Genomic DNA, 14,755 nt, shown 5'->3' with positions numbered 1-14,755 from the left:
CTGGCATTTATAATATGAATCTTCTATTAAATTCATATTAATATTATTTTTAATTTCATGATTATAATATCAAAATTCACTCCTACTAACTCATTTTATTCCTATCATTCTTTTTATTCTCACTATCTTCAATAACCTTAAATCTACTTCATTGTTGTTTGGATTTCAAAAGTTGATGCCATGGAAATCATTTTTTCATACTGGTCACAAAATGTGCCCTTGTTTACCCTCACTCTACTATTACCTTTTATTTTTACGCCACATTCCATTCTATTTTTTACTTTTAAATTTTACTCTTTTTTTTTTAAACATTAACAACCACCATGTTTAAATTGGATAAAAAATTACAGCTTCAGAACTTACACAATTGGAGATATATAAATGAAGATGAAGTCTTGAAGACCCCGTTGGTAGAAAGATAGCTCTACAACTATCCTTAGTTGGATGGCACAAGGATAGATAATATGGAAATCAAAGAATTCAAAGTTAGGGTTATTGGTGCCAATAGTTGTGGGTGAATGTAGTGCCTAATGCTCAACAAATTTGATGAGAACTAACGAATAACGCTGGAATTATAATAAACAAATTATTATTTATAAAATAAAACAAAAAGAAAAGAGAAAAAGTTTGAATCTGATTTAAATTTTATTTGTGGTTTTTTTAAATTTATTTTATTTATAAAATAATATTTAATAAATAAATTTCATGTTAGAAAAGAGAAATGAGTATTCATTTATTTATAATTTTGTATGTAATTTTTTATAAAATCTTAAGTATTTTTTATCGAAAATGATTTTTAAATGTATTTTTTAATCTAAAGTTTATTAATTTTAAGAATCAATAATAAATTGGTAAAATTTGTGAAGTTTGATTACTAAACGTGTTGAGTTTTTTTTAGAATTAGGACTAAATTAATAGAACCTATAAACATTAGACGGTTAAATTTGTTATTTTGTCAATAAAAAGAGCTTCCTTTAGTAATCTAACATATGATGACCAAAATATTAAATTTTAATAACATTAGTGACTAAAATAAAAAAAAATTAAACTTGAGTGACCGAAGCAGAAGCACGCTAATAGTTGAATGACTATTTTTACAATTTATCCAAAATTTTAATACTAGTAAAGAGAAGTTAATTTCATCTTAAATTGTTTTCTTTTAAATTTTCATCTCTATTTTACCGTCAAATATGGCTTGTGACAATCTTTTTATGGATATGGAAATGCAATGTGTTTTAACATTGTATCTAACACTTATAAAACTTATCTTAATTTCTTTTTTCAATTGTCTCATCCTAATTCCTAGATTGTTAATTAATAAAAATAAAAAAAATTTAATTTTGAATAGTTGCCAACGATTCTATGATATGATCTTGGACCATTGCTCACTCTTGTAGTAAAATCGACGTAAACTATATTAGGATAAACTTTTATTTTGATCACTTAATTAAAAAAAATTATAATTTAATCACTAAATTATTCAAAAGTTTTCGTTTAAGACACCGAACAATTAAAATCGATATTATATGGCGTTGTTTGTTCGCATTACCTACACTAATAAAAAACTTTTTCTATTTCTTTTCTACAATTTTTTTTATGAAGCAACTTTGGATGTCAAGAATTTTCGAACCAAAATTTAAATAGATTTTTTTCCCGATCTTTGAAATTGACATTTAGATCAACTTGGACCTAAAATATGTTTTTCTATTCGTCGATAGGTATTGATCCATTGTACCAATCATCGAATCATTGCTTGGAGCTTGTTAATGAAACTTAAAAAAAAAATAACTTAGCGACATAAATAAAAACTTTTGAATAATTCAGTATTTAAATAAAAATTTTCGAATAATTCAATAATTAAATTATAATTTTTTTAATTAAATGACTAAAATAAAACTTATCATTTAATTTCTAATGATATCATTTACCCAAAAATAAACCAAACCGGTTGTTCAAACCGGTTTGGAGTTTTTCACGTTTGGAACAATTGTAGAATAAATAATGCTATTGAAAGAACGGGAACTAACAGAAACTTCTAGAGACCGGAGGAAGAAAAAAAAAAAAAACAAAGAGAGACCCTAATGCAACCAAGAAAAAAAAAACTAAAAAAAATAGAAATGCACAAAAATCCCCAAATCTAATTTCTGAATGGAAACCCTAACCCTAACCCGAATCCTTCTGTTCGGATCTATAGCTTTCTCCCGCTTTCGGAATCTCCGTTTCTCCTTTTTCTTCGCCGGAGGCTGAAACCCCCCTTCTTAGACCTTCAATTTAAACTTTTTTGCTTTTCCTTTCTTTTCTGTTTGTTTTTATAGATATAGATGGGATATCTGTTAATTGTACGGAAAATTGAGAAATAAGGATAGGGATAGAGGTAGAGAAAGAGTGTTTAGAAAGAAAGATATGGAGAGTGGAATAGGATCAGACGGAGGAGGAGTCGGGTCGATCGTATGGGTACGACGGAGGAACGGTTCATGGTGGCCGGGGAAGATACTGGGCCCCGAAGAGTTACCAACTTCTCACCTTATGTCTCCAAGGACCGGAACTCCGGTCAAACTTCTTGGCAGAGAGGATGCCAGCGTGTAAGTCTTATTTTTTGTTCTTATTTGTGAATTTTATTGCCTTCATTCATTTGAGCATTGCAAAGAAAATATTTACAAGTCGTTTTTAAAGAAACAAATGTAGAACTTTTACTTGTTTATACTCCTAGAGCAGTCTGTGATTCAGGATAGAATTGAAGTAGCGGAAGAATAGAGAATAATGAGATTTATGTCAATTTTAGGAGTGTTTATAGCAAATGAAGTCCAGTTGTTCTGAGTCTTACGAACTTAAGGTACCAACATGTTAAGGATTAATTGAGTTTCAGACAGAAAGTGAGAATGATCCTACGAATATAAGACATGAAGAGCAAATGAAGTATTCTGGTGACGCACTATAATTTGATCTCGGTTTTGATTCATCTTTAGTTTTGCTTAGGAAGTTGTGAATGGTTGATGGTTTTCTCCAGAGTCTATTCCTTGTCACTGTGCAGAAAGGTTTCTGAAGATCTAAAATCTAAATATGGGTCTGAATGACATATATCATTACTTCATTGTTTTTAATTAAAGAGAGAGGAGAATAGGGTGGAAGACTAATCAGAGCTGCAATTAATTTTTTGTTCATCTATTGTTTGAATGCTTGACCTATAAATAGATACCAACAATTATTTGTAAAAGACTAGCACCGTTACCACCGTACACACCCATGCACATTTTTATTTTCTTAATGGCACATTATATGTTACCTTGCTCAATGAATTAATAATGTAACACTTTGACGTCATTAATGTCCTTAGAATAATGTTTGCACTATTATGTTAGTTAAGAATGTCAAAAAGGATATGACTTTGCCCTTGTACAATGTACTTGTTGAATTTTTATGGCCCTAGCTATGGCCCTTTAAACCTTATTCTGGGCAGTGGAACATAAAAATATCTGTTATCTTATTTCATTGCTTCTTTTTTATCCATGTTAGAGTAAGAGATGCCATAGTGATGTTTTCTACATTTCCATGAAAGATACAAGCCAAAACTGACTTTTAGAAGTATGGAGAAAGGTTATTTATGTAGTCTTTTGGCGATTATTGTATGTCATAATAAGTCAGAAGTTCTCTTTTCAAGTTTTAGGCCAACAAATAACTTTGGTATCCACTAGCATATCTGAAGTTTATTAGAAGAGAACTGTATTTGAGGCAACTTTGACTTCTAGTTATGCTAATTTGATTGTTAATTTACTGAGAATCTGATACTGTTATTTCTTTGCTATATAAATGCTTTCGTTATTTGTTGCAATGTTAAACGAGTTCTGGTCCTAGAACGTGGCCCCTAAGTTTAATTAATCCATTCGTGTCATATTTTCCTAGACAATTCCTCTACATCATGGAAAGACTATCACCTTTCCTTTCCTTCCCTTCCTCTTTTGCATGTTTATATTTTTTCCTATCCAGGTTGTCTTCCTTACCTCTCATACCCCCATTTGTCTGGAAAATTTTGAAGTTCTCTAATTCTTTTAAATTGATGTGGAAAATGTGGAAATAACCTGGGAACATAAACTTTTTAGATTTGCATTACTCCCATCATTTTGCAACTGTTTTTGTGGTCATCTTATTTGGAGAATATTCCTGGGACTTCCTTTTGCTTTATTGTCTCCCGTTTCTGTATATATTTTGTGGATATAGTCTTTATGATGTCATGACTATTTTTTTTTTTAACCTTGTTTTGATTAGAATATTTATGATATATAATCTTCTGTCTGATTTCACTTTATTTTGCTTGTAAGACTTTTTCATTTTTTCCTTTCTTCTCAGTGATTGGTACAATTTAGAAAAGTCTAAGCGTGTGAAGGCATTTCGATGTGGGGAGTTTGATGATTGCATTGAAAGGGCAGAATCCTCACAAGGTATGCCACCCAAGAAAAGAGAGAAATATGCTCGACGGGAAGATGCTATCCTTCATGCACTTGAACTTGAGAAGGAATTGTTGAAAAAACAAGGAAAATTTGATAGACCTTCCTATGCAAAAACTAAATCTTCTGGTTCCACCAAAAAGGATTCTGGAGGTTCAGATATTAGTAACGGGAAACCTGGGAAGTCAAAATCAAATCAATCCAGGAGTCAAGATACTTCCATCAAGGGTGAGACAGTGAGCAGCCCTGTAAACTTGCAGAAAGACCAAGTCGAAAATCAACCAAGTTGGAAAAATAACCCTGCTGAAGTCTTACCCCGGATGAGAGGATTGCAGGATTTGGGGCTCAAAACTGCATATGCAAAACAAAAGCTTACATCTTATGGTGCTATGGATGTTGATGAGACTCTATCTCCTTCCAGCAAGGTTTCTAGCATGGGAAGGAACAATCACATAAATGGTAAATCTTGTTTAGATGAAATGAAAAGGTTACATGAGGGAATTACTTAGCTGTTTTTTGTCAATAGATATAGCATGAGACATCCTTTTGTTAAAGTGTTGCAGAATAGTGCGAAATTAGAAGTCTCTTGATTTTTTGCATCCTGATGTTTGTGCTGTTTCTACTTCTATTTCAGGAGGGGAGCAGAGACGAGGTGTTTCCCAGGCAAAGAGGAGCAGATGCATGTACTTCCCACCTGAGTCATTTGATGCCTTGGATTATAAAGAAATTCCTCCAACTCAGATTGAGATGTCACCTTCCCATTTTGTGGAGTGTGATTCTTATCCTTTTCGTAGTCACATTATTGAAGATCATACTAGGGAGTTCTTGGAAGATGTTGAATCTGGTTCTTCTGAATCAACTTCCTCTGAATCTGAGTCAGAGTCTGATTCATCTGAGACTGAACCAGATATGGATGAAGATATCACTTCACACTCAGGTTAACTGATCTTATTCTTAGTTCTAGTTTCATCCATTATGTTGAGAAGAGTATCTTGCATCCTAGATAAATCTTTTTTCTACTTTAGGATTGAGCATATCCTACAGACATGCAATCCTTAGTTCAAGTTTCATGCATTATGTTGGGAAGAGTATCTTGCATCCTAGATAAGTCTTTTTTCTACTTTAGGATTGAGCATATCCTGCAGGCATGCAATCCTTCTGTTGCTGTTACTTGACTTGAGAACCTTAAGTTTCACATACTGTTTTCTGTTACCTATGTAGCTCAGACTCAGGTGTAGGTGTTGGGTGGAGGCATGTGCGAAAGTGTCTAATTCATTTAAGTGTCTTAAATTGAAGACATGTAGATACAGCTAAGAAAGATCTAAAACTACGATACAGGTGTGGGGGACACATTATAAATTAATAAAGTAGTCTATGTTAATTCAATTATAATGGAGATTTTTTTTATTGAATTATAGATGGGATTTCAAATATTATTGTACATTCCAATTTTCTAAAATGGCTTTGGACTTTAAAACCTTGAGAAACCTTTTTGAGCTCTAATACTCTAGTCAACCTCCTTGGCGCATAAAGTAGTTAAATTGAAGCCCAATTGTCCTAATTGACCCAAAACATGCAAAAACCAAGCAGCATAAACCAAATGGATGATAGAAAAGGACAAGTACCTTGGTGTAAGAAACAAGATAAACAGTATTCATGTATTTGAGCTTAGAGTTTTTGACTTTTCAATGCAATTTCCAACCCCAAATTTTTTATTATTTTTGACATTTCAATGCTTTTCCAATCTTCCTTCTCATGTTATTTTCATTCTCTTTCTTCCATCTTTCTTTGCCATCTCCCTAGAGAATCCAACCCAGATCCCATACAAGTATCTGTGTTGAGTTGTGTTGACACAAGTGCTCTACCTATTATGGAGTCTGAACAACGGAGCATTGTACACATTAATGGTGTTCCTTTAGTTTAAACATACTTGTAATTGTTGGTTGTTGAGAAATAGGCTAATATACTAAAACAGCCCCTCAACTACTACATTTTGTTTAAACAAGCCCTTATACTATTTTTGTAGTTAAATAAGCCGCCAACCTATGATTTTCACCCATGGAAGCCATTGATTTTAATATTAAAGGAAGATATTTTGAATTTTTGCATTTAATATTGATATTAGTTTGATGAGAATAGTTTATTAAATAAAAATAAAATAATATTTTAAATTCTTTTGAAAGTGCTTATATATATAATACACTTAATAACTCTTTTGAAAATTCAAATTACTCTTTTAAATTTTATGTTGATGGTAAAGTGTATATAATTTCTATTGCATTAACAAAAAATTAGGATAAAGAACCTAAAATTCAAAATATTTTTAGTTTACCTAAAATTCAAAATATTTTTACTTTGACATTAAAATCAAGGGCTCTTATGGGTAAACATTATAGGTTAGAGGCTTATTTAACTACAAAAATCGTATAAGGGCTTCTTTAAAAAATTATAGGCTAGGGCTTATTTAACTACGAAAATAGTATAAGGGCTTCTTTAAACAAAGAGTATTAGTTTAAGTGCTTTTTTAGTATATTAACCTAAGAAATATTTGAAATTCTCTTTCATAAAAAAATGTAATTACTGTTATAAAATTTGCTCATAATATATATGTATTTATTGTAGTTTAAATGAATTATAGAGTAAAGTGGTCAAATTTTGTAGTTGAAAGATAATGCTTTAATCCAAAGCAAAAATCTAGAATGGAATCTGAAAGTTGGTTTATTGGCTATGTATGAATTCAGAATTTCTCCTTGGTTCATAAATACCCTATTCTAGATGTCAGCATATAAATATGCATGAAAATAATATAAATCATAGAATTGTAATATAACATTAGCAATTTTCAAGGGCCTATATATGTGTATATAAATAATCTTTTGAATTTGACTTAGTTTGCCGATCAAAATGTGGGAATTTGATAACTCTTGGGTGGGCATGGCCCCCTATGGTTTGACTGCCATCCATTGATGTCCTTCTGGTTACCTTAGAAATTTGATGTTTTGTCAAGAAAGCATCGTGACTTGTCTAACTATTTGTGGTATTGATCTCTGCTCTTGGACTCAAGCATATTAGACCGTGTTGACAGAAATAGACATGGATATGAGTGTGGGTATGGGATATGTGTTGAATTCTCCTTGCTTATCTAGGGAGATGGCGAAGAAAGAAGGACGAAAGAGAATGAAGAAAACAGGAGAAGGAAGATTAGTGAAACATAGAAATACACTTAAGAAATAGGACAGAAAATAATTACAATTTTGATGGTTGGAAATTTCATTTAAGTGTCATAAAGTCTAAGCTCAATCATGTGACTACTTTTCATCATGTTTATTCTGCCAACCTTTTTTTTATCCATTTGGTTCATTTTGCTCTGTTTTGGGTCCATTAGGACACCTACACATAGTTTATCTACTTCTTCAGGCCAACTTGGGTCCAGAAAATTTTTACATTCAAAACTCATTTTAAAAAATTGAATGTACAATGATATTTGAAAGCCCATTCATGATTCAATAAAGTCTATTGAAATTGAATAAACGCATACTATTATATTAATGTTATTATGAGTCTCAGCACCCATAATTTTATTATGGATCCTTTGGATTTAAGGCAATTAATGAATCAGATTTTTTGACACATACAGACACCTGCGCTTGAGTCCAACAAACATCAGTGTTGGTTACCTGATGGAATTGATGTTTAGTTTGGAAAGCATAATGGCCTGCCCAACTATTGGTAGTTTTTGGTAACTGATTACTATTCTCATTATTTCTTTATTCTATGTATTCAGGTGCTACTGTTTGTAAGGAAGTCCGATTGGGTGGCTTTCGAAGGCCGGACAGCCTAGGAGGTGGAAGCATGGGCCAGGGAGAATCTGACGAGTCATCTCTTTCTGGTGAGATGTCTCACTTCTATTCTCATGATCACCTTTCTATGAATGAAGCAGTGTCCAAATGGCAGCTAAAAGGGAAAAGGAACATGCGAAATCTGACAAAAAGGTCCATGGATGCAGCAGAGATAAGAGGTTATGATGGATCTACTCATGGGACATATCATGAAGAAAGGGGAACTCTTAGAAGAAGGCCATTAGGTCATAGTTCTCATTTAAATCATGACTTCGACGATGATGTTGATGTGGCTGATTGGAGTGCAAAAGATTTTTGTACCCAAATGGTTGGATTTGATGATAGAAGATACTTGCGTACACCAAGGGATACATTCAGAAGGAGATATAGTTTCAACCATAACATCACTGATTGGGAAGGAATGCCTTGGGAGAACCATGCTGCTGTGGAAAGAGAGTGGGAGGAAAGAGTGTGGCACTTTGATCCGACATTTGCTGCCCATCGTAGTTTCCGTGGGAAGAGAAGATCTATGTTGATGGATGTTGATTTGAAAGTCCAAGCAAGCTATCAGAAACCTCCTGTACCTATTGTTTCATTGTTAAGCAAGTTGGATGGGAAGGCCATTATAGGGCATCCCATTCAAATTGAAGCTCTAGAAGACAGTTCAACTGACACCCTTCTCCCAACTAATGGTTATTTCAGTAATGGACTAAATAACCATGATGGAAATACTTCACTTCCGCCTGCATGGAGGACTGCCAAGAGGACCAATTTTAGGGTCCCCCGGCCCAACCCGCCATTTGCATTGGGTAGTTATGAAGCAGCTGAATATCAATCCTTGGACCATGAAGGTGAACCACCTTTCAAGAAGTACAATACAGGAAGTTCTGATTATAAGGCAGGCCTGGTTAAAAAGAGCATATCTCATGGTTCACGCTCTCCAACTGAGAGGAAATTCCAAAAGAAGTTACCGAAGAAGGTAAGCTTAATTTCTAGCCAGAAAACAAGAGCTCTGTCTTCAATTGGTATAGAACATAAACTCAGCTTGAAGCCTATACATGATAGCGATAACCACCAAATGGATGGATTAATTAGACCAGAGTCATCTGGACCTACAACAGTGGCTTGCATACCTGTCAAACTAGTATTTAGTAGGTTACTTGAGAAGATCAATAGGCCACCTTCAAAAGCAGCTAGTAAAGTGATTTTCTCCACTAGTGATGCAGTAAGAGGTCCGTCATAGATTACATTGTACATTGATACGATGAAACATTAAATATTGTTAGCAAAATAAGCAATTGCTAATTTCCTCTTTTTGACAAAAAGCATTCCCACCACCAACTGCATTGTCAGCATTGTCAAGTTGAGGTGTCTTCTTTCTTTCCAATAATTAGATGAACCAGGTAAGGTAATCAGCTTCGAAACTAAGTTACATGATAAGAACATATTTATTACTTGTAGCGTTCTAGGGGTTCACTTGACATTTGTTTCTGAGAAATCAATGGAACAAGAAGCAGGCGGTTCGGAATTTGCATAAAATCTGGTTTCCTCGGGCCAGCCTATTCCATTATTCTTTACTCTTGTTCGGGCAGTCAGGAAATGGTTGTCTAGTTTTACCAACATAAGTAGATTTTGACTGTAAAAGTGAATATTACCAATAACAGGACAGGATAAAAAGGCGATAGCATTAGCAGGTGGAATCTGTTATACATACATATATATATTTCACTTTTACATTTGTTTTTAGATGTGTACACTAATTATATTGAAAAGTACTTTATTTATATCGGAGTAGGTTTTATAAATCGAATGCTATTCATTCAAGCAGATATAACCAACAATCCCGAATGGCTGGGTTCTGCTATCCGTTTGTCCTTCCATTTTCCACATATATATATTCTGAGTTTCTTTTGTGCTCCTAGCAAGCTTATGTATTCACATTTTTACAATTACCTGACTCGGTTTCTTCATATGGTGGCTGTATTTTAGCTTTTTCTGGGAAGACCCAACTCCATTTTGGGCGAAAAAGAAATTGTATTTATTAGCAGCAATAGTGCAAATTTCGCTAATCCAGTTTAACTTTTTACTTTTATTTTTAGGTTTCAAAATTAAACTTTTCAAGTGGGATAAGATTTATAAAATAGGAGCTCTTCTTTTGTTAAATAGGGTGATTTTAGAGAAGAAATAAAATTGAAAGATGTTACGAATAAATACACTAAAAAAAAGAAGAACATAAATACAACATATTCAAGATTATAATACGAAAACCAGATGAATTTCGCTATCTGACAAATCTTCATGAAAAGCTTCGACCGGTTCTGCTTAAAGTTTGTTCTGTAAAATTTATGTTGGGGAATCATTTTCATTTGCTACAAGCAGTGCATGCAGCAATAACAAGGTCTTACAATTCTCAAGTGAACTGCCGCCTGTTATAAGTATCTTCATGTACAAAAACAGGATCCTGAGAGGTCTGGGTTGGGAACTGAGGTTGTCCCATGGCTATGCCGCCACCCTGATTTGGAACAGCTGAATTGCCCCAAGGTTCACTTGTGTTCTTTGCTGTGTTTAAGGTGAGATAATAGAAGATCCCAAAAACCACACTTGCAATGGCTAAGATAGCTCCCCCAGCAAAGACTCCGGGTTTCACGACATAGCAGTAGTAGTTGCCAAAGTACACACTCTCTTCACCATGTTGATCATTGAGTGCAGAACCAGTTAGCAAGAGAAGGAAAGCTATAACAAATGTGAACCTGCATGGATATGGAATAAGCATTTGATTCATTACTCAAAGACAGATAGTCGGCACACTGCAAGCAAAACCAGATTGGACTATTAAGCCTAAGTGGGACTACTCACATCACATGGAATAACCAAGAACACACCTCTGCTTTCTTTAAAGTTCACATTAACATTCAGGCACTCTTTCAAACATTAGAAGATCTGAGCTTCAGAGATCTATTTAAGCAAGTAAACGCTCTTTTTTTCTCTCAAGTTATTCACTAGCCATTCTCTAACTAAAAGCAAGCTGAAGCTTTTATTACAAAATTTTCTAGATATACCAGACCTGTCCTCATCTCCCTCTATGCAGTAAAAATCAACAAAATGAATTAAAAAAAGCTGACACTCTTTGGAGTTTATTTCTAAATGGGTTCTTAGGTTACAGTGGCAAGAAAAAATGATATCACAAACTTCAATAACAAGTAGGAAAACTTCAAGAGTTGCAATCCATACACCTATGAATCCTTCCAATTCAAAGTTCTTTCTCCAGGCACATTAACAGTCCAAAGACTACTCATATTCTCAACCTATAATCCTTGGCTCAAGCAACTGGCGAACAGAAACAAACATGCAGAACTGGAAATCAACTAGACACCCATATATTGAGGTTCTAATCCTATGCTTCTTAAGCCAAATAATCCTCTTTCACAGTCAACTCCAATTTGAATATAAGGCCACAACAACACCCAAATGAAACCGGCCTGAAGACCCCACTTATATATGTAGGCCAAATGCCAACTGAAACAATGGCAAAACAAGCAGACTATAACCATAAATCAACAAAGAACATACAAGGCAATGCATGTCCCACCCCCAGGCTTTGATATTATGCTAAGCACCCAAAACCAATTGCTAACTGATTGTCAAAAGATGGAAAAGCCCAAGCCGAGTTTGAGGTCACAATAGACACCTAGTTGAACTACTGATCCTACAACTGCAAATGCCTAGCATTTCATTAATTAATTTCTTTCAAACATCTTATTAAGAAGATAACTAGTAGATGTCGCCTAAATTAGGACTTAGGTATAAGTATCTAAGCAAAAAGTGTCTAGATGTTTAATTCACATCACTAAGAAGAAGAAGCCAGAAAGCCAGAAATGACTTCACCAGGAGATACCAGCAAACCAACCTTCACTTCAGAACAATGGGATATCCGTATCTAAAACAAAACTCTAGGGCATCTGCACTCAAACAAGAATCCTGTTAAGGATTCTTTCATTTAAAAAAAATTAACCAGAGTAATATAGACATTAAAGTTTAAATGAATGCCACTAAAATTTTGCATAGAAGCTATTTTTATTATTCTTAGTATGATGATGATTGTGCCCCACTCTACAACAACAAACAGGCAAGTGGAGAAAACTTCTTTTGGTTTTAGAAAAATGCATCTATCTATTATCAAAAGCTGATTTATTCTTCTCCCAAAAGACAAAAACATCAAATTAAGCCAGTTTGGCTTAAAATGATAAGGATGATTGAGTCATGGTGTCCTCTTATTTAAAAGGAAATAATAACTATCATGAACAAATCAAATTGAACATACAGGTCGTTAGAGTAGTGCAGCAATAAAGGCTACTTATCCTATGAAGAAAGCACAAGATCCAGGTTCCAAAATTTAGTCCCTAGTCCTACCAATAATAATAAGAAAACAAAAAACATATGATGCCAAAAATAAATCAGGAAAAAAGTCTTATCAACAAGTGCTCGAGAATCACCAGGAAATAACATAGAAGACAAGAGCTTTTGTCCAGTAGGAGTTCCAACTTCGACTGGTTCTTTTGCAGCAAATACACCCAGTTGGAATATTAATAATTATATGAGCTACCAGAAGTGCGGCAGCAGCAGTTAAGCCAAGACCAAGTGCAGGACTCCGGGGATAAGAACATTGTGTAGTGGATACGAACTTAACTTCTGAAGCCTATATGAGGGAAAAAAGAACAATTGGTCATCACAAGAATTCCAGAAAACATATATCCAAGTAAACTTAATGCATGGCGAAGTAGTAGCATATCATTCATATTTTCAGTTTCACAAGCTCCAATTAAAACAGATTTTGAAAATTAATTCCAGCAGGTATTTTGGACAAAATAGATGAACCAAGTAACTTCACCATTTGTACTTGTCTTTAGAAACATAAAGCTCTCCACACCATAGATTCTGCGCTTAACAATTTAACTCAGGCTTCCAAAAAAATAGCATGGACTCGTGAGTGCAAGCATTCAGCTCAAAATTTTAAAGAAACATCCAATTATATGAAATATTAGTGCTCCCCGTAAAATGGAATACAGTGAAAATGGAGACAAATAAATTGCTTTCAATGTGCAAAAGAGACTAAAGTTAACTAATCAAAGGGTTGTTGTAAGAACTTGCCCAAAGTCCCATTCAAAGCATGCACAAAACTGAACTCATGCAAGTGGAACATGGAAGTGGTTTAACCAATACTCATTCTATATGCCAGGATGACTAAAATATGATGAAAAAGAGACAGAAACCTCACTGCTAGAAACTCTCCCATTATTTGGTAAGACTTCAAACTCTACAGATCAAATCCCACTTTGGTCTATAATGAATCTCTCCTCCATTAACTTTTCAATAATAATAATGACTAGCCCCCAAATAGATTGAATTTTTACTTCCCTGTGCTTATGTTAAAAATCTGGTTTCTCTATGCTTCTGTTTCATACATTCATCCCTTCAGAAAAACTCCCAATAAAAAAAAGGCACTTAGCTAAATAAATACCAGAGGGTAGGGCTCTCAAAGCATTATCTTCTTTGTCTGAGTTCACAAGCACTAAAAAACAAAAGAAAATATCATCTGGCTTCTCTATGTTTCTCAAGGAATTTTTCATAAGAAATCACAAGCATTAAAAAGAAGAAGAAGCTATAGTCTTCTACTAAAAGAAAATACCATACCCACTAAAACAAAGATGTCTTAACTCTTAAGTTATATTTCATTTTTCATCCCCCATGTATACTTAAAAGGAAAAAAAAGAGAAGTAGACAATATATATTTTTTAAAGTAGCAGTTTTTATTCTTTTGTAGAGTGTTGATCACCCCAAAACAGACAGGAGTAAGGCAAAGCCAAAAGAAAAAGAAAAGGAAAAAAAGGACAAGAATTTATAAGAAATTCATCACGGAAGATCTAATCAAAACTCTATATATAAACTTACCTTGATCCTAGTAGCTTCAGCAGCAAAACCAGTAGCAGCTGATAATACTCCCAGAAAGGCGACAACACTGCATAAAACTAAGCGCTTTCTTTCCATCTATTTCTCCTTTGCACAGCCCTTGTTCAAAACTTGAGATTTTCTCTTTGTCTGAAACAGATACAAATTACTTAGGATGAAGGAAGTTGTTTTTCTGAAAGGGGAAAAGAAAACATAAAGTTGGTACCCAGACCAAAGCTTGCTGTTTGCTAATTGTGGCTCTTAGATATATTATGTATTTTTTATATTGGGTAAATTACAACTTACCTTAGAATAATAATTATTAGTAAGATTATATTATTTCAAAATGTTATAAAATAATTACTAAACTATTTTAAAGTTTTTATTTAAAACTGTAAATCTTTTGCATTAAAGTTTAGCTAGCGAACTCTGAGCCACGATTTGACGATCGTATAGACGAATAGGAAAATATACCTTAAATTTAAATCGATCTAACAGTTAGTGTTGAAATCAAAGTAGAAAACTGTT

General features: G+C 33.7%; 2 protein-coding genes across 2 annotated transcripts; one reads left to right on the top strand and one right to left on the bottom strand.

Moving 5' to 3' along the window:
• The first annotated feature begins 1,991 nt into the window (after nt 1-1,991).
• LOC108467123 (uncharacterized protein At1g51745-like) lies at nt 1,992-9,606 on the top strand. The gene is made up of 4 exons (XM_017767644.2): nt 1,992-2,582; nt 4,345-4,901; nt 5,077-5,379; nt 8,227-9,606. The coding sequence occupies exons 1-4, from the start codon at nt 2,404-2,406 to the stop codon at nt 9,522-9,524; spliced, it is 2,337 nt and encodes a 778-aa protein (XP_017623133.1). The 5' UTR covers nt 1,992-2,403; the 3' UTR covers nt 9,525-9,606.
• Nucleotides 9,607-10,431: 825 nt separating this feature from the next.
• On the bottom strand, nt 10,432-14,501 carry LOC108464112 (protein VASCULATURE COMPLEXITY AND CONNECTIVITY). Its single transcript, XM_017764213.2, has 3 exons — nt 14,231-14,501; nt 12,775-12,977; nt 10,432-11,031 (listed from the first exon to the last, which is right to left on the bottom strand). The coding sequence occupies exons 1-3, from the start codon at nt 14,324-14,326 to the stop codon at nt 10,692-10,694; spliced, it is 639 nt and encodes a 212-aa protein (XP_017619702.1). The 5' UTR covers nt 14,327-14,501; the 3' UTR covers nt 10,432-10,691.
• Between the last annotated feature and the right edge of the window lie 254 nt (nt 14,502-14,755).

This window comes from Gossypium arboreum, chromosome 2 (genome assembly GCF_025698485.1).
Source record: "Gossypium arboreum isolate Shixiya-1 chromosome 2, ASM2569848v2, whole genome shotgun sequence".
Classification (NCBI taxonomy): domain Eukaryota; kingdom Viridiplantae; phylum Streptophyta; class Magnoliopsida; order Malvales; family Malvaceae; genus Gossypium; species Gossypium arboreum.
This window is presented reverse-complemented; position numbering and strand designations above follow the sequence as displayed.